Below are 17348 nucleotides of genomic sequence, written 5' to 3'. Positions count from 1 at the left end.
GCCCGAGCCCGGCCCCCTGAAGGACGGCCAGGCTCGGACCGTCGGCCTCAGCCTTCCCAGCAAGTAGGTGTTCTCAGTTTCCGTCTTTGTAGAAGGCAGGAGGTCTCCGGGGGGCTGGCGCACAGTAGGTGCCTCTCTGAGCCTCACTTTCCCCATCTGTGAAACTAGGTCATCCCAGGACCAACCTAACGGGGCTGTTGTGAAGATTTAGGAGGTGCAGACGAAGAAAGCGCCCTGCGTATAGTAGGCGGTCAATAAGTGACCAGTCACCTTCCCCAACCTCCTCCTCAGAGGGGCTCTGCCAGGAAAATAGTCAAGATGATGACCCAGGCATTTGCTTAGCAGAGAGCCTGGCTGTTAGTGGGTGCTCAAAACAGGACAGCCAGAATTTATAGGTTTAGTCCATTTAATCCTTTAGTGACAATATCAAGTGGAAGTACTTGATACTTCAAGTACTTCAAGGGAAGAAATGTTCCCTGCTGTGTTGCTGTTGTTTAGTGACCAAGTCGTGTCTGACTCTTTTGCGACCCCATGGAGTGTAGCCCACCAGGTTCCTCTGTCCATGGGATTTCCCAGGCAGGAATACTGGAGTGGGTTGCCATTTCCTTCTCCAGGGGATCTTCCTGACCTAGGAATCCAACCCACATCTCCTGCATTGGCAGGTGGATTCTTTACCAATGAGCCACCAGGGAAGCCCCTCTCTGCTATACAGCTGAGGAAGTCAAGGCTCAGAGAGGGCCAGCTTTTCAACCAGGGCTACATAGTGAGTAAAGATCAGAGCTGGGATTAGAGTCTGGCCTCCAGTGCAGGGCTATGCAAGTGCTGAAGGGCACACAGGAGCTTCTCTTTGCTAAGTGAAGAGGAATGAATGCATTTCACAGACTACACATTTATCCTAAAAAAAATAACTGAGCATTTGTTGAGTGCTTACTGTGTGCCAGGCACTGACTGTGCCTTGTATTATCAGACCCTCCCAACAGCTGTCTGTAAGCTGAGGACAATAATTATCATAAGAGCTAAAATTTATCAACTTATTCATGCTTATGCATATATGAGCTGGGTCTCATTGCAACCCCCCATTATACAAAAGAGAAAACTGAGGCCCAGGGAGTGAAGCAACTGAACAGAGACAACACTGTGGGGGAATTAGGGCCATCTGACTCTTCTTCCCTCAGTTTCCTGCCCTTAGAAAAAAGAAGCTGTTCAAAATGTTGTGGTGCCCCCGTGCCACCCCAGACAAGCCTAGCCAAGGACAAGCTTTGCTGGAGGAATTGAGCCTGAATTGACCCTTCTTCTTATGAAGCCCTTCAGCAGACACAGTGCACTAGCTTCATCAACTTATTTGACAAAAGAGGAGAATGAGGCCCAGAGAAGCCAAGTGACTTGTCCCAGGATACACAGCATCAGCACCAGAGTCAGGACTTAAAAGAACCCAGATCTCTTGGGTCCCAGACCCACTCACTGGACTAAGTTCAAATCCTGCACTGTCCCAACTTAGCTGTGTGATCTTGGGCAAGTAACTGCCCCTCTCTGAGCCTCCTCAACTGTCAAATGGGGATAGTTATTGGACTTCCATCATAGGTTTGTTGTGAAGATTCAGTGAAATCCATCTCCTGGGCACTGGGCAAAGTTTGCTGGAGGCATTGGCTTAGTCACCCCCCCCAGCAGCCCCAGAGCTGAGTCCAGCCTGCAGCCACCCTACCCTTGTATCCAGGCTCGAGACTGGCCTCTCCTGAGCCCAAGCCTCTGTGCTTTGCACAGATCTCCAGCCTCTGAAGATTTCTGGTTCCCATCTTGGGTGCTGGCAAACCAGGGTCTGGGGATCAAGGGACTGGCTCTCCCACCCTGCTCTTACACAGAAGAGGGGCTGAGGAATTAATGCAGGAACTGTGTACCAGACGTTGGATCAGGCGCTGGAGATGACTGATAGTGGAAGACAGATGTGGTTTAAACAGCAGATGAAGAAATAAGAACATTAAAGGGACCTCCCTGGTGGTGCAGTGGTTGGGACTCTGTGTTCTCATTGCTGAGGGCCTAGGTTCAATCCCTGGTCAAGGAACTAAGATCCTACAAGCCTCACCATGTGGGCAAAAAAAAAAAGAAAAAGAAATAAGAGCATTTCAGAGAGGGACACATCTGTGAGGGCAATAATGTGGACATGAGTAGCACTTCAACCAGAGTGATCAGGGAAGGCCTTGCTGGGGAGGTGACCTTTGAAGGAACATTTATAACAACTATTGTTCAATAAACTCAGCACAGTGTCTGGCTTGTAGTAGGTACCTTTTCTTTTTTAAAATTTTTATTGTTTCTTACACCATTTTGTATTGGGGTATAGCCAATTAACAACATTGTGATAGTTTCAGGTAAACAGCAAAGGAACTCAGCCATACATACACATGTTTCCATTCTCCCCTCAAACCACCCTCCCATCCAAGCTGGCACATAACACTGAGCAGAGTTCTATGTGTTATATAATAGACCTTTGTTGGTTATCCATTTTAAATATAGCACTGAGGTTAGGTACATTTTAAATATATATATATATATATTTTTTATATATATATTAGGCTTGCCCGGTGGCTCAGATGGTAGAGAATCCGCCTGCAATGCAGGAGACCTGGGTTTAATCTCTGGGTAGGGAGGATCCTCTGGAAAGGGAATGGCAACCCACTCTAGTTTTCTTGCCTGGAGAATTCTATGGACAGAGGAGCCTGGCAGGCTACAGTCCATGCTGTCGCTGAGCTGGGTCTTAGTTGCAGCATGTAGGATCTCTAGTCAAGGTTTGTGGGATCTAGTTCCCTGACCAGGGATCCAACCTGGTCCGCCAGCATTGGGAGCCCAGAGTCTTAGCCACTAGACCACTGGGGATGTCCTACCAGTTACTTACAGTAGCCACTATTATTTTTTTCCCAAACTTTTTGTTTTGTACTAGGGTATAGCCGATTAACAATGTTGTGGTAGTTTCAGGTGAACAGGGAAGGGACTCAGCCATACATATATATGTATCCATTCCAACACTGCCCCCCCCACCCGCCCAATCCCAGAACCAGCCAATAAGGCTTGTGTGTTTCCCTCTGAGAATTACATGAAAGTAACAGAATTTCTCTCATCAGAGCAGACACATAACACTGAGCAGAGTTCCCTGTGCTCTACGAAATGTCCTTGTCAGTTATCCATTTTAAATATAGCAGTGTGTACATGACCTTCCCACTATCCCTAACTATCCCTTCCCCCGGCAACCATGAGTTTATTTTGCAGTAGCTGCTAGCATCATTTGGTTGATTTGCAAGCCTTGCATGAGCAGATTTTACCAGTGTTGTTTTGGTTCTGTTATTGCTTTTCCTCTGACAATAAAAGAAATGGTAGAACTTAATGCATAGGAGCTGTGATGTGTCTTGGGACGCCCAATTACTTGCAGAAATGTGAAGGCCAATCCTTGGAGGGGCAAGAGGCGTGGAGTCCCCTCTGCAGCCTTTCCCTTGGGTAGCCCAGCAACTTCCCTGCTGGCCTCACTTGGGAGGGACAGCAGTGTGCACGACGTGGCAGCCTGGCCACTGGCCTGTGGGTGTTATCTCGGTCATGCAGCCTTCCTCGAAGGCTCCTCCTGCCTCCTGGCTGACACTTGCTTATCTGGCTGACTGTGTGGCCCCACTTAGAAGGCTCAGAAGGGCCTGTTGGGCCCAGAGTGCTTCTGGCTGAGCTGTTCAGAGATTGTTGATCCACAGGAGACTGTCCTGGTACACAAAGTTAGCCAGTGACTTGCACTGCTTCCCTCCGCCCCTCTTTGGATCTCAGAGTTTGACTAGCAAGGGTGGGTAAAAACCACTTGTGTGTGTGTGGAGGGGTACCTCGGTGAGTGTTTCTGGGGTCTCTGGACCACAGTTCCTGGGGGCAGATGGTGGAGGGTGAGATAAGTTTGGGATGGAGATCCTAATCTCTGGGGCACCTTTATTGGCTTCCAGAGGCCTCAGTCCCTTTCCTGAAATTCTCACAGGGAAACACACAAGCCTTGCTGGTTGGTTCTGGGATGGAAGAGGAGCTTGCCAAGGGTTCCTGCTGACAGGTCAGACCCTGGGGTGGGGAGATAGGGGGATGGAATCCTGCTGAAGTCAGTCCCCACCCTCGCCACCAGAGCAGACTTCAGCTTGCTGCCTGAGGCTCTGGCTATCTCCCATGGCCTCTCCTTGGGGACAGAGGCACTGCTGTAAGTGGTTGCTCTTCTGGGTGGGGACAGACACTACCCCATTCTGGACTACCACTTCCTCGATAGCCTGAATTATCAAGAAACTCAGAACCCACAAGAAGCCATGAACCAGCAGGGTCAAAATGACTCACCATCCTGGTCATTTGGGCCAAGTTTGTAGCTCAGTTCCAGCCCACTCCATGGCAGGCTTATCCTCTCTGAGTCCAACCCTGGGAATCCAGTCCACGGGGAACAGTTTCTCCATGGTTTTGGCAGGGATAGTTCTGGCCCTAGAGAGCACCGTGCACTGGGCCTACCACACAGATGGTATTCAGTCACTGTTAGCCACTACTATCCAGGCTGGAAAGGTGATGTCCTGCATGCTTTGTGGGCCAGACCAGGCTGGCCTTTCTTAGGAGAGCCAGAGAGAATATAGCCAGGCCCCTGAGATGCGCCAGGCCTGGCCTGAGTTGCATGTGTGACCTGACTGAATCCTCATAGCCCCCCTCCAAAGGCCCATCTTAGAGATTGTTCAACCACAGCTCAGAGAGCTGGCTCTGTGCTGTTTGTGGTTTGCTAACCTTGCTTTTGATCCTCCGGCCGGCCTCTCCCCAGGCTCCTGGGACCATGGGCCTTGGGCCCTGAGGACACAGGGCACCCTGTGGCCATGACGACGGGTGACTGTTGTCACCTCCCCGGCTCCCTGTGTGACTGCTCCGACAGCCCTGCCTTCTCCAAGGTCGTGGAGGCCACAGGCCTCGGACCACCCCAGTATGTGGCCCAGGTGACTTCAAGAGATGGCCGGCTCCTCTCGACTGTCATCCGGGCCTTGGAGACACCAAGGTGAGTGGTGACCGAGCAGGAATTGATGCTTTCACTTGCTTCACTCTCCAGCCCAGTTAATTCCCAGCCCCGCCTGCAGTCAGAAATCCAACCACCTGGGACATCCCTGGCAGTCCAATGGTTAAGACTCCACGTTTTCACCACAGGGGTCGTGGGTTCCATCACTGGTTGGGGAACTAAAATCCCACATGCCAAGTGGTGCAGCCAAAAAAAAAGAAAAGAAAAATTCACCACCTAGAGGGGCCAGGTAGGCAAATAAATCAGCGAAAGGGGCCCAGTGAGTAATCACCACATGGAAACTGGGTAGACAGGTCAGATTCTTCAGGAAAAGCTGAAACTCCAGATTACTGGGTGAAATTCGGAGATCTGATGTTGGTGAGTAGTTCACATCTTGGGGAGGCCGCACAAGGAAGTAGCTGGTAGTGCTGGTTGTGGCCTCAAGGTACCTGGGCTTGGTGCCCACGTGGGATGGGAGCCTCTCTCCATGTAGGACTGGCAAAAGTTGCTGCTCCCCTGTATCTCTAACCTGGGGCACCTTCTTGCTGAGTGGTTCTGAAAGTGCATGGCCATGGTCCCCATATATTGCTCACAAGGGGCTTTGCCACCTCATAATGCTTCCCTGGTGGCTCAGTGGTAAATAATCAGGAGCCACAGGTTCGATCTCTGGGTTGGGAAGATCCCCTGGAGGAGAAAATGGCACCCCACTCCAGTATTCTTGCCTGAAAAATCCCACGGACAGAGGAGCCTGGCGGGCTACAGTCCACAGGGTCGAACACAACTGAAGCGACTGAGCATGCAAAGTTTTCGATTAATGTACTTAAACCTCGGTGCCAATCTTCCAGACACATGTGTGAGCTGAATCTGCTTGGTTCACCAACTTATCATCAAGGGAAAGAGATTTAAGGAAGCCCCATGTGTGCGTGCTAAGTAGCTTTAGTCGTGTCTGACTCTGCAACTCCATGGACTGTAGCCTGCCAGGCTCTTCTGTCCGTGGGATTCTCTAGGCAAGAATACTGAAGTGGGGTGGCGTGCCCTCCTCCAAGGATTCTTCCCCACCCAGGGATGGAACCCTGGTCTCTTATGTCTCCTGCGTTGGCAGGCGGGTTCTTTACCACTAGCGCCACCCGGGAAGCCCAAGGAAACCCCACGCCAATTTAAATCTGCCTTAACTCATTAAGATTTAAGCTGCTGCTGCTGCTGCTAAGTCGCTTCAGTCGTGTCCGACTCTGTGCGACCTCATAGACGGCAGCCAACCAGGCTTCCCCATCCCTGGGATTCTCCAGGCAAGAACACTGGAGTGGGTTGCCATTTCCTTCTCCAATGCATGAAAGTGAAAAGTGAAAGTGAAGTCGCTCAGTCATGTCTGACTCTATCGACCCCATGGACTGCTGCCTGCCAGGCTCCTCCGTCCATGGGATTTTCCAGGCAAGAGTACTGGAGTGGGGTGCCATTGCCTTCTCCGAAGATTTAAGCTAGCCACCAGTTTTTCAAGTCTAATGTATTACCATGATGTTTCCTTCAGATCATCAAATTCATAAACTTTTCCTTCTAGTTTTTTTATGGTTAAGATATAACGTACAATTTACCTTTTTGGCCACTTGAAAGTGTACTGTTCAGTGGCTTTAAGTGCATTCATGGTGTTGTGTAACCATCACCATCATTCAGCCCCACGACTTTCTTTTTTTAATATTTATTTATTTGGCCCTGTCAGGTCTTCGTTGCAGCACTTGGTATCTTCACTGTGGGTCACAGACTCTCCAGCTGTAGCGTGCGGGCTCTGGAGCACACAGGCTCAGTAGTTGCGGCACACTGGCTTAATTGCCCTGAAGCATGTGAAATTTTAGTTTCCTGACCAGGAATCGAACCCATGTACTCTGCATTGCAAGGCAGATTCTTAACCACTGGACCACCAGGGAAGTCCCTCCCATAACTCTTTTGATCTTGCACTCTGTCTTCACTAAAACACTCACTCCCCCTCCCCCTTCCTCAGCCCCGGGGCCCCACACCATTCCTACTTTGTGTCTCTGGATCTGACTTCCCTCTAGAAAACTTGCAGAAGTGGAATTCGCCAGTCTGTCCTTTTGTGACCGGCTTCTTTCACAGAGTGTCACGCCCTCAAGGTTCATCCACATGGGTAGCAGGTGTCAGAATTAATTCATAAACTTTTCATTCAGACATACAGAGAAGCAGACGGAAGCCTTGCCGTGTTGTGGAGGGAGCCCAGTGCTGGGCCCCTTACAGGTCTTTGCCTTGCCTGAGCCCAGTGAGACTGGAGGGCTCCTTCTGGGCTTCTTCCAGGGTCTTGGTTTTTCTGTATGCATCTCCATCAGACCCCTTGAGTCAGGAAGGTGTCTGTGCCACATGACCCAGCCTGGGAGTGAGGGGACCCTTGGCAGGCCTAGGGGGTTCCCAGCCAGAGCTGCCAGCATGGGGGTGGGGAGGACTTCTCCCTCCATGGGGTTCCCATGGGGCACCTTGCCCCACCCTCCCTTTTGATACCTGCGGAAGCCAAGGCCTGGAGAGAACTGGATACCTGCCAGCGTCACTGGGCATGGCTTCCATTTCCTTTCTTGTTCACATCTCTCTTCTGTGGAGCCTGCACCGGGCAGCCCGACAGCGGCCTGTGGATGTCTCACCCACTCTCCCGTCCCATTTTCTCCTCTCCTGTTTCCTCTGCATGATTTTCCTGCCAGAATTTCAAACAGTAGAGCCCACTTCTCTTGCCCTACTTCTGGGGGCAGGCAACCTAGTGGTTCCAGGTTCACAGGCCTTGGAGCGACTTCCTGGGTTCAAATCCAGTGTGACTTGGCACAACCAAGTCAACCTCTCAATACCTCAGTTTCCACATCTGTGAAATGGGGGCAATAACAGCACCTTCCTCCCAGGCTCCCTGTGAGAACGAAACAGATTAACCCCCATGTTGCCCTTTGAATGGTGTGTGGGACCTGATCAGTGCTCCATCATAGTCAGTGTGTGCTTTGCTTACCCATATTTCATTTTCTCTGAACTTGAACCTCCTACGTAGGGTTCCCCGGGACAAACCCCCCAAACCAACGTAACTCGCTCTCCTGGTCCTCATTGCTTCCACTTTCTGGCTTGGCTCCTAGAGCAGGGATGTCTTTCCTGTTCACTGAATGTGTGTCAGGAACATGGGATCAGGGTGTGGGAGCACAGGGGAGCTGGGCAGGCCCTTTTGATGTCGGAGGAGAAAGCATCACCCCACGCATAGGACCAAGGGCCAGAAAGCAGACCTGAGGGGTCAGCTCTCAGCTCCTGGGTTTCAAAGCAGCTGGGCCCCACCCCCACAGCAGGGACACTGAGAAAAGGAGAGAAAGTTTCCTAGGGGAAACTGGCAGTGTTGTCTGGAAAACAGCTCTCCTGCTCCACTTTCTTCATGTGTTCCTACAATCCACTTTCTGGGCAGAAATGTCTGGAAAACAATGACTCATGTGCTGGACAGCCTCTGGGCCCACTAAGGCCATGCCCTTGGTCTCTTGAACTGCCCCAGGAAGGACCCAGAATCCTCTGAGACCATGCTGGGGCAGAGACTTCCCTGAAATGGGAAATGGCTTCCTGTAGATGCCTTTTTATGTCTGTTTTCCCAGCTTCACTAGAGTGGAGGAGCCCAGGAGCTCTTCTGGGATGCACAGGTTTCTCCGGTGGCATGGCCTTCAGGTGTGGCTGGATCTGGTGCTTCTGATGATGTTCTTGAGAATCTGCCTCTCCCTACCTTTTGGCTCCGTGATCCTCTGTTTTAGCATCATTTGCAGACTCCAGGTGGAGCCCGAGCTGCTGCCAGCAGCTCCAGACTTACATCAGCCATGCTGCCTGTAGTTCTGGAGTTTAGAAGAAAAAAAGAAGAATTTCAGAAATCAATTCCAGTGGCTCTGCATCACATGTGCCCTTCCCTGAGTCAGCCTCTCTGACCAGAGATGTGTGGTGTTTTGATTGGTCAGGCCTGGGGTCATCAGGGGTGTCCTCTTGAGATTGGGGCAGTTGCCCAACACAGTTAGAGTGGTGGTATAGAAGGAGGAGCAGACACTGGGCAGGCAGGTACAAGTGATGCCCACCCTGGGCCTAAAACGATGCTGCAGGAACCCTGGGGAGGGAGCACATCACTCCACCTGTGGGAGTCTGGGAAGGCTTTCCAAGAGAAAAGGACATTTGGAGCTGGGCATTGAGGGATGAATAGGGGTTTGCCAAAAAGCAGTATATAGGGGCAGCACTGAGCTTACGATCCAGGGCAGAGTGAAGCAGGAGCAGGCTGGAGGCTCAACCATTACTCATGTGTCCCATCTCTGTGTCTAGCGATGGTCCCTTCTGCCGGATCTGCCATGAGGGGGCAAATGGGGAGAGCCTACTGTCTCCATGTGGTTGCAGTGGCACGCTGGGCGCTGTGCACAAGAGCTGTCTGGAGAGGTGGCTTTCCTCATCCAACACCAGCTACTGCGAGCTGTGCCATACAGAGTTTGCAGTGGAGAAGCGGTCCCGATCTCTCACAGAGGTACGCTTGGGAGCCAGAGGCCGGAGTTGGGAGAAGGGAGGAAGGCAGACATGGGGCCGAAGGAGGAAATGGCCTTGGAGGATCCTAGTGGGCTGGGGAAGCGGCTTCTCTAGAGGGAGGACCCTCTCTCCTCTCCCTGGGGCCACTTCTGCTGATGGGGGTGGGAACTGGGCCTGAGGTTCCAGATCTGACAGGTCCTGTGCCCCTTCCCTGTTTTGGTCACTTCAGGTGACCCTAGAGCTGAGATCTGAGGAATGAGGAGCCCCAACCTGGGGAAGGACAGTCCTGGCAGGGGGCATAGCAGGTGTAAAGGCCCTGAGGCCTCCTTTGAGGAGGAGCTTGGTGTCCTTGGTCAAGCCCACGTGGTTGGAGAGAAGGGAGTTAAAGGAGGAGGACAGTGGCCCTGAAGGAGGGGTGGTGACCTGGCCGGGGGACTTTGTGGGCCAATCCCGAGAGCTCAGCTTGAGTGCAGTGGGTCGGGGTCGAGACAAGGTATTTCCAAGTGTGGTGGGAGCCACACGGCTTCCCAGAGCAGTTGCTGCTCACCAGGGTGCCCTCCAGACTCCTCCCTGCCCAGCCTAGCTTGGCATGGGGCATCTGAGAACTACAAGGGGTGATGTCACTGAGCTGAGGTGGGGGCTCCTGGAAGAGCCCCTGGCCCGCCTAGGACCTACTCTTAAGAGAACAGTGGGAGGGCAAGCCGGCCTGTCCACACAGCTCACCCTCTCCCATTGTGTGGAACACATGCTCCCACCCCAGGGCCTTTGCACATGCTGTTTCTGCAGCCTGGAGCACATCTCCCCCATTCCTCATGAGGTTCCTTCTGCTCAATTGGGTTTCTGCAGCCATGGCACCCCACTCCAGTACTCTTGCCTGGAAAATCCCTTGGATGGAGGAGCCTGGTAGGCTTCAGTCCATGGGGTCGCTAAGAGTTGGACAAGACTGAGCAACTTCACTTTCACATTTCACTTTCCTGCATTGGAGAAGGAAATGGCAACCCACTCCAGTGTTCTTGCCTGGAGAATCCCAGGGACGGGGGAGCCTGGTGGGCTGCCGTCTCTGGGGTCGCACAGAGTCGGACACAACTGAAGCGACTTAGCAGCAGCAGCAGCAGCAGCAGCAGCCTTACCTCTTCAGCATAGCAGTCCCCACCCTGATCATTCAGTTATTTCCTCTCTCCCCCAACCAGCAGGGAAGCCGCAGGCAGGGATTCCTACCACCCATCATCTGTGGCAGGCAGTGTAGCATAGCAGCCAAGGACACACAGACCCTGAGGCAAGACTTCCTGGGCTCCAGTTCTGGCTCTGTAGACCACTAGCCATGTGAGTTTGCACAAAGGAGTCAGCCCCTCTATGCCCTCTGTTTCTCCCATCTGTAAAATAGGCATGGGACTTCGTTGGCAGTCCAGTGGTTAACTCCACTCTTCATCTAGGGCCTCCCAGGTGGCTTAGTGGTAAAAAAAATAAATAAATCTGCCTGCCAGTCAGGAGATGCAAGAGATGCAGTTTCTATCTCTGGGTCGGGAAAGTCCCCTGGAGGAGGAAACAGCAACCGGCTCCAGTATTCTTGCCTGGTGAATCCCATGGACAGAGGAGCCTGGTGGGCTACAGTCCATGGGATCACAGAGAGTCAGACACGACTGAGCTTCCACTGCAGGAGGTGCAGGTTCTATCCCTGGTCGGGGAACTAAAATCCTGCAAGCCTTGTGATGTGGCAAAAAAAAAAAACAAAACCAGGGGCAGAAATGCCCTGCACCTACCCAGGCCTGTCCTGTCATCATCTCAGTAAGTATCTGAAAGAAAGAAAGGATTGTAGGAGGCAAGGCAGGAGTAGGGTCCTGCAGGAACAGTGATGAAGATGGGTGTCTGCAGAGAGGGCCCTGATGCCCCATCCCCTGGCATAGGCTCGTAGCAGGGCGGGGTGTGGTGGTCCCTCTCACCGGCTCCCCCTCCCTCCTTCCCCGCAGTGGCTGAAGGATCCCGGGCCTCGGACAGAGAAGCGGACGCTGTGCTGTGACGTGGTGTGCTTCCTGTTCATCACGCCACTGGCCGCTATCTCAGGCTGGCTGTGCCTGCGAGGGGCCCAGGACCACCTCCGGCTCCACAGCCATCTGGAGGCCTTGGGGCTGATCGCCCTCACCATCGCCCTCTTCACCATCTATGTCCTCTGGACGCTGGTGAGTGGCTGCCAGCCAGACAGCAGGCATCTGGGAGCAGACAGGTCAGGGGCTTGGGCAGTGACTTGGATGGAGCTGGGGTGGGGGACAGGGCGGCACTCTGCCTGCCTGGGCTTGTGGCTGGACCGTGGGGTGGAAGCAACTCCCAGCATCTCATGGAGCTCCAGATTCCGGGCCGGTTTGAGGTCCCAGGAGCCAAGTGTGAGGCTTCTGCCCGAGGAATGCAAGATCACAGGATCACTTCAGCTGAGTGCAGGCCCCACTAGCCACGAGTCCTGTTAAGACTGGACTGTCTGGGTTTTGGGGGCAAGGGGAAGGGAGAGAGGCAGAGAGCCAACTGGAAAGACTGTGGGAGAAAAGGCAGAAGAATGAGAGAGACAGAGAGGACGATCAAGAGACTGAGAGAGACTTCCTGGCAGTCCAGTGGTTAAGGCTGCCAGTGCAGGGGACTTGGTTTGATCCCCGGTCAGGGAACTAAGGTCCCACAGGCCACGTGGTGCAGCCAGAAAATAAAAAATAAAGAGACTGAGAGAAAAGGTGACTGGGGTTGGGAGAGAGTGAGTGTGGTAGGGGTGTTGTCCCTGGGATCTGGAGGCATGAGAACCCTCACTCGGGGGGGAAGGTCCCGCAGATAGAACCACAGCTATGGGGGTGCCCCCTCCTCAAGAATTATTTGCCAGTGCACCCACCACGCAGATTTCTTAATACAAGTAGGATGCATCATAGGTCCTGCTTTGCAGTCTGCTTGTTTTCACTTTGCTAACATCCTTTAAAAAAAAAAAAGGCAGTCACCCAACAGTCCTTCATTGTGTGGGTGTGCTATATTTATTTAACTAATCTCTTTTGATGGACACAGGGATTATTCCAATTTTTTTTTCCTTCTCCTTTATTTGCTGTTATAAACAGTGCTTTGGGTGCCACCCATGCAAATGTTTCTTGGAACTTCCTTGGTCAAAGAGTAGGAACCACTGACATTTACTGGGGGAAAAAAATTTTTTTTTTAACAGATTTGATTCATTAGAGCAGTTCAAGGTTTAACAGCAAAATGGAGCGGGAAGTACAGAGTTCTCCAAAATCCTCCCTGACACCTGCCCAGCCTCCCCCACGGTCAACGTGGCACCAGAGCGGCAAGTTCATTAGTCGATGAACCAACACTGACGCATCATCACCCAAGGCCACAGTTTACATCAAGGGTTCAGTCTTGGTGTGGAACAATTTGTGGGTTTAGACCACCGTATAAAGACACGTATCTCCCACTATGGGATCATACAGAGTGTTTTCACCACCCTAAAAATGCTGTGCTCTGTTTATTCATCCCTCCTCCCTCTCTGATCCCTGGAAAACCACTGATCTTGTTACTGTCTCCATAGTTTTGCCTTTCCTTAAAAATGTCATAGAGGTGGAATCTCGCAGTAAGTGGTCTTTTTAGTGAAAGTGCCGAGTCCTAACTAACCACTGGACCACCAGGGAATTCCCTGTAGCCTCTTCAGATTGGCTTCTTTCATTCAGCCGTATGCATTTAAGATTCCTCCATGTCTTTTCACAGCTTGATAGCTCATTTCTTTTTAGAGCTGACTAATAGTCTAATGGGCTTCCCAGGTGGTGCTTAGTGGTAAAGAATCTACCACCTGCAAATGCAGGAGTCTCAAGAGACACAGATTCGATCCCTGAGTCGGAAAGATCCCCTGGAGGAGGGCACGACAACCCACTCCAGTATTATTGCCTGGAGAATCCCATGGACAGAGGAGCTTGGCAGGCTACCATCCATAGGGTCGCAGAGTCAGACATGGCTGAAGCGACTTAGCATGCATGCACGCAAGGGGCTGTATCACTTCACTGCCACCTTCTGAGAAACAGAAAGGGACCACCCCCTCTACACACACACACACACACACACCCTTGGCAGGGCCCTCAGTGCTGCTGGGGAGGGTCCCTGGGCGAGTGAGTGGGTGTATGTGCTCTGTCCATGTGAGAACCGCTTTGATGCTGCCGCTACCTCTGGAAGCAGGGGCCTGGTGCTGATCTGGGTCAGGGCAGAGGCCCCAGGGGCGCTAGTTTTCCAGCCACTGGCCCTCCCGCTCATGTCCACCCTGCCCTGCAGGTCTCATTCCGCTACCATTGCCAGCTGTACTCCGAGTGGAGAAGGACCAACCAGAAAGTGCGCCTGAAGATGCAGGCTGATGGCTCCGAGGGCAGCCAGCACTCCCCACTGGCAGCCGGACTCCTGAAGAAGGTGGCTGAGGAGACACCCGTGTGAAGGCCGGGCCGGCCTTGCTGCCTGGGCTGGAGGCAGCTGGCAATGCCCTGGTGTTCAGAAAGACAGAAACTGCCTGACCCTTGCTGCACGGCCAGAGCGCTTCTCAGGCCAAGAGATGCCGAGTGGAGGAGCCGATTCTGTGATTCCTGAGTGAAGCTGTTTTCAGATTGATTTTGCACACTCTTGTACACGAGGATGATGAACAGACAGATGTGGTCCCAAGCTCCGGATGGAGCGGGCACCCTGATCTCATTCTGAAGTCTCTCTGGCCCCTCCTGGGCCACCAGTCGCAGCCAGAGGCAAGTCTTGAGTGCCCATCGGGCCAGGAGGCTCTGCAGGCTTCTTGCACTTTCCTGCACCTGGCAGGCTCGCTTTCCAGGCACCCTTGACTTTATAACGTTGCACCACATTTCAGAACACTCCCCCCCCCCGAATGAATAAAAGGAGCCCCTTGCTGGACAAAACGGACTTGTCAGTCACATTTCTGAGACCTCAAAGGGAGGGCCTGGGACCGAGGTGGGTCAGGGACTACCCAGAGGTAACAGTGGCAACAGCAGATGCTCCCAACTGGTTTGAGGGATCCATTGTGAAATGCAGGGCTAGAAGCAGTGTCTGAGTTTTCCAGGGACAAGGAGGTAGCAGGGCTACGTAGTAAATGATTTAAAATAAATATACATGAGAAGAATAGGTTTCACTTCCTGTGTATTTCCCGTGGGTTAGATACCATGCTAGACCCTTCGCACTCACTAACGTAACATCCACACTTATGGAGGGTCACCCCGAATGTGGCCCAGTTCTAAACCTCAACAGACATCTGCCCTTTAACCCCCTCTACCATTATCAGCAGAAGGAATGGCTATTAACCCCATTTTACAGACAAGAAGACTGAGGCCTAGAACAAGGCAGCCTTTGTCTAAAGAAGTGGAATTCCTTAGAATTCCACTATAACAACTCCAGGAAGTGGAATTGGGGGTTGACCCTGGGGTCTGCATGGCCTCTGTGCTGGCCTCTGTGTTTCTCCTTGAGGAGGACCCAGGTAAAGAAGCTGAACATGGTCATTCTAACTACAGCACCTGCTTCCTGAGGAAACTTCTGAGCTTTTTACACTTGATAGTTCTTTGCTTCAGGCCACATTGAATACTCAGAGCACCCCCCTGAAAGTGGGTTCTGTGGCCGGGGGGGGGGGCGGGGTCCCTTATGAGTCCCATTTTGCCGATGGGCAAACTGAGGCTCAAAACCACCATAGGGTCCTTCACCTGAGTTTGCACATCCCCAGTGGGCCTAGCACAGCATCTGGCTATTCTGTTGTTTTGGGCACGAATATTGGAAAAGACCCTGATGCTGGGAAAGATTGAGGGCAGGAGAAGGGGGTAACAGAGGATGAGATTGTTGGCATCACCGACTCGATGGACATGAGTTTGAGCAAACTCTGGGAGATAATGAAGGACAGGGAAGCCTGGCATGGTGCTGTTCATGGGGTCACAAACAGCTGGACATGACTGTGACTGAGCACGCATGCCCTAAAAGTAAAGTTCCCTCTGCCCCGGGGAGGCCAGCTGGGATGCAGCGGTGGAGGCTTGGAAGCTGGCACCTGAGAGGCATGTAGGAGGAGCAGCATGGCAGATGGGTTATGCATGGAGCCCTGTGACTGAGGGGCAGAGGGGTAGGAGAGGCAGTTAGAAAGATGAGCATCACCTGGAGGCATCTGCGGAAACAGGCTCACCCTCAGGCATTAACTGTCGTCATTTGGGGCCTTTCTTGCTTCTGTAGCGTCTCCCTCTACATAGGACTGGCACCCACCCCCTCAGGCCAGCTTTAGAATGTGGTGCCCTTTGGATGATGTAAAGAGGCCCCAGGGTATGCTATCGTGAAGAGAGAAAGCTGTTTCCCTTGCAAACCTCTTCCAATACTTTCCGTGACATCAAAGAGAAAATTGTAGTTTGGTGCTAGGCTGTCTTTCATGACTCTTAACTCTAGCAAAGAGAGAGCAAGTCTTAGAGCCTTTGGCAGAGCCTACGACTGCATGTGTACTTTAATAGCATCATCCCTTGTTCTTTACAATAAGCTATTTATAGCAAGCTTTCAATATGGGCTGTGTGCTGTGCTGTGCTTAGTTGCTCAATTGTGCCCGATTCTTTGTGACCCCATGGACTGTAATCCACCAGGCGCTTCTGTCCATGGGGATTCTCCAGGCGAGAATACTGGAGTGGGTTGCTACGCCCTCCTCCAGGAGATCTTCCCAACCCAGAGATCAAATTCAGGTCTTCCTCATATGGGCTGTGAGGTAAAGCAACATCTTTTTTTCTTTAAGCAACATTTTAAAACATCTTTTTTATCATTCTTGGTTTTTTTTTTTTTGCCAAGCTGTGAGGCTTGCAGGATCTTAGGCCCTTGATCAGGAATTGAACCCAGGCCCTGACAGTGAAAGCGCCGAGTCCTAACCACCAGACTTCCAGGGAATTCCTCAAACATCCTTCTTTTAAAGACAGTAAAGCATCAGTTACAGCAAAGTGTGAAAGAATTAATAGCCCAGGCGATGACAAAACCCAGGAACTTGGTCAGGGTGGGGTTACATCCACCAGCCTATAGTGGAGAGTTTGTCTTCTCCCTGGGTCTGGCTTGTGGCTGATCTCCAGTCACACCCACTTTGGGAGAAGGGATCAGAGGAGAAGTGGCTTCTTGTCCCCAGTGCTTTGTGTTCGAACTCCTCTCCATGATTCTGACAGATTGCTGTCACCTTCCTCTGCCATCTCTGAGCCCTGCTGGACAAGGGAATTCAGAGATTTGTGAGGCTTCCTCTGGTTCAAGGGCCACTCTGGTCAGAGAGGTCGAAGGGAGAAGACGTTAAACTGAGATAGATTCCAGTGGGGCCAGCAGAGAAGGGTTGGTATGCAGGGTGGATTTTAGTAGATCAGAGATTTCTGAGTGGGAGGGGCAAGGGTAAAGCGGTGAGGGGCCAAGATGAGAGGAGGAGGGGCTTGCAGATGGGGGAGAGAAAGGAGTTCTGAGACAAGAAGTTTGAGAAGTGCTTGGGATTGGGACAATTGCACTCATCTCACACACACTAGCAAAGTAATGCTCAAAATTCTCCAAGCCAGGCTTCAACAGTACGTGAACTGAGAACTTCCAGATGTTTAAGCTGGATTTAGGAAAGGCAGAGGAACCAGAGATCAAATTGCCAACATCCGCTGGATCATAGAAAAAGCAAGAGAATTCCAGAAAAACATCTACTTCTGCTTTATTGACTATGCCAAAGCCTTTGACTGTGTGGATCACAACAAACTGGAAAATTCTCAAAGAGATGGGTATACCTGCCTTACCTGCCTCCTGAGAAATCTATATGCAGGTCAAGAAGCAACAGTTAGAACTGGACATGAAACAACAG

The 17348-nt window shown here is 51.9% G+C and overlaps 1 protein-coding gene across 1 annotated transcript; it reads left to right on the top strand.

Annotated features, from left to right (window-relative positions):
* Positions 1-3064: 3064 nt before the first annotated feature.
* On the top strand, positions 3065-14427 carry MARCH2 (membrane-associated ring finger (C3HC4) 2, E3 ubiquitin protein ligase). Its single transcript, XM_010828265.1, has 5 exons — positions 3065-4063; positions 4799-5026; positions 9335-9530; positions 11497-11706; positions 13808-14427. Exons 2-5 carry the CDS (start codon positions 4851-4853, stop codon positions 13961-13963), a joined length of 738 nt encoding a protein of 245 aa, XP_010826567.1. The 5' UTR covers positions 3065-4063; positions 4799-4850; the 3' UTR covers positions 13964-14427.
* The last annotated feature ends 2921 nt before the right edge of the window (positions 14428-17348 follow it).

This window comes from Bison bison, unplaced genomic scaffold (genome assembly GCF_000754665.1).
Source record: "Bison bison bison isolate TAMUID 2011002044 unplaced genomic scaffold, Bison_UMD1.0 scf7180017864492, whole genome shotgun sequence".
Taxonomy (NCBI): domain Eukaryota; kingdom Metazoa; phylum Chordata; class Mammalia; order Artiodactyla; family Bovidae; genus Bison; species Bison bison.
The sequence above is the reverse complement of the archived record's forward strand: the minus strand, read 5'-3'. Positions and strand labels throughout refer to the sequence as shown.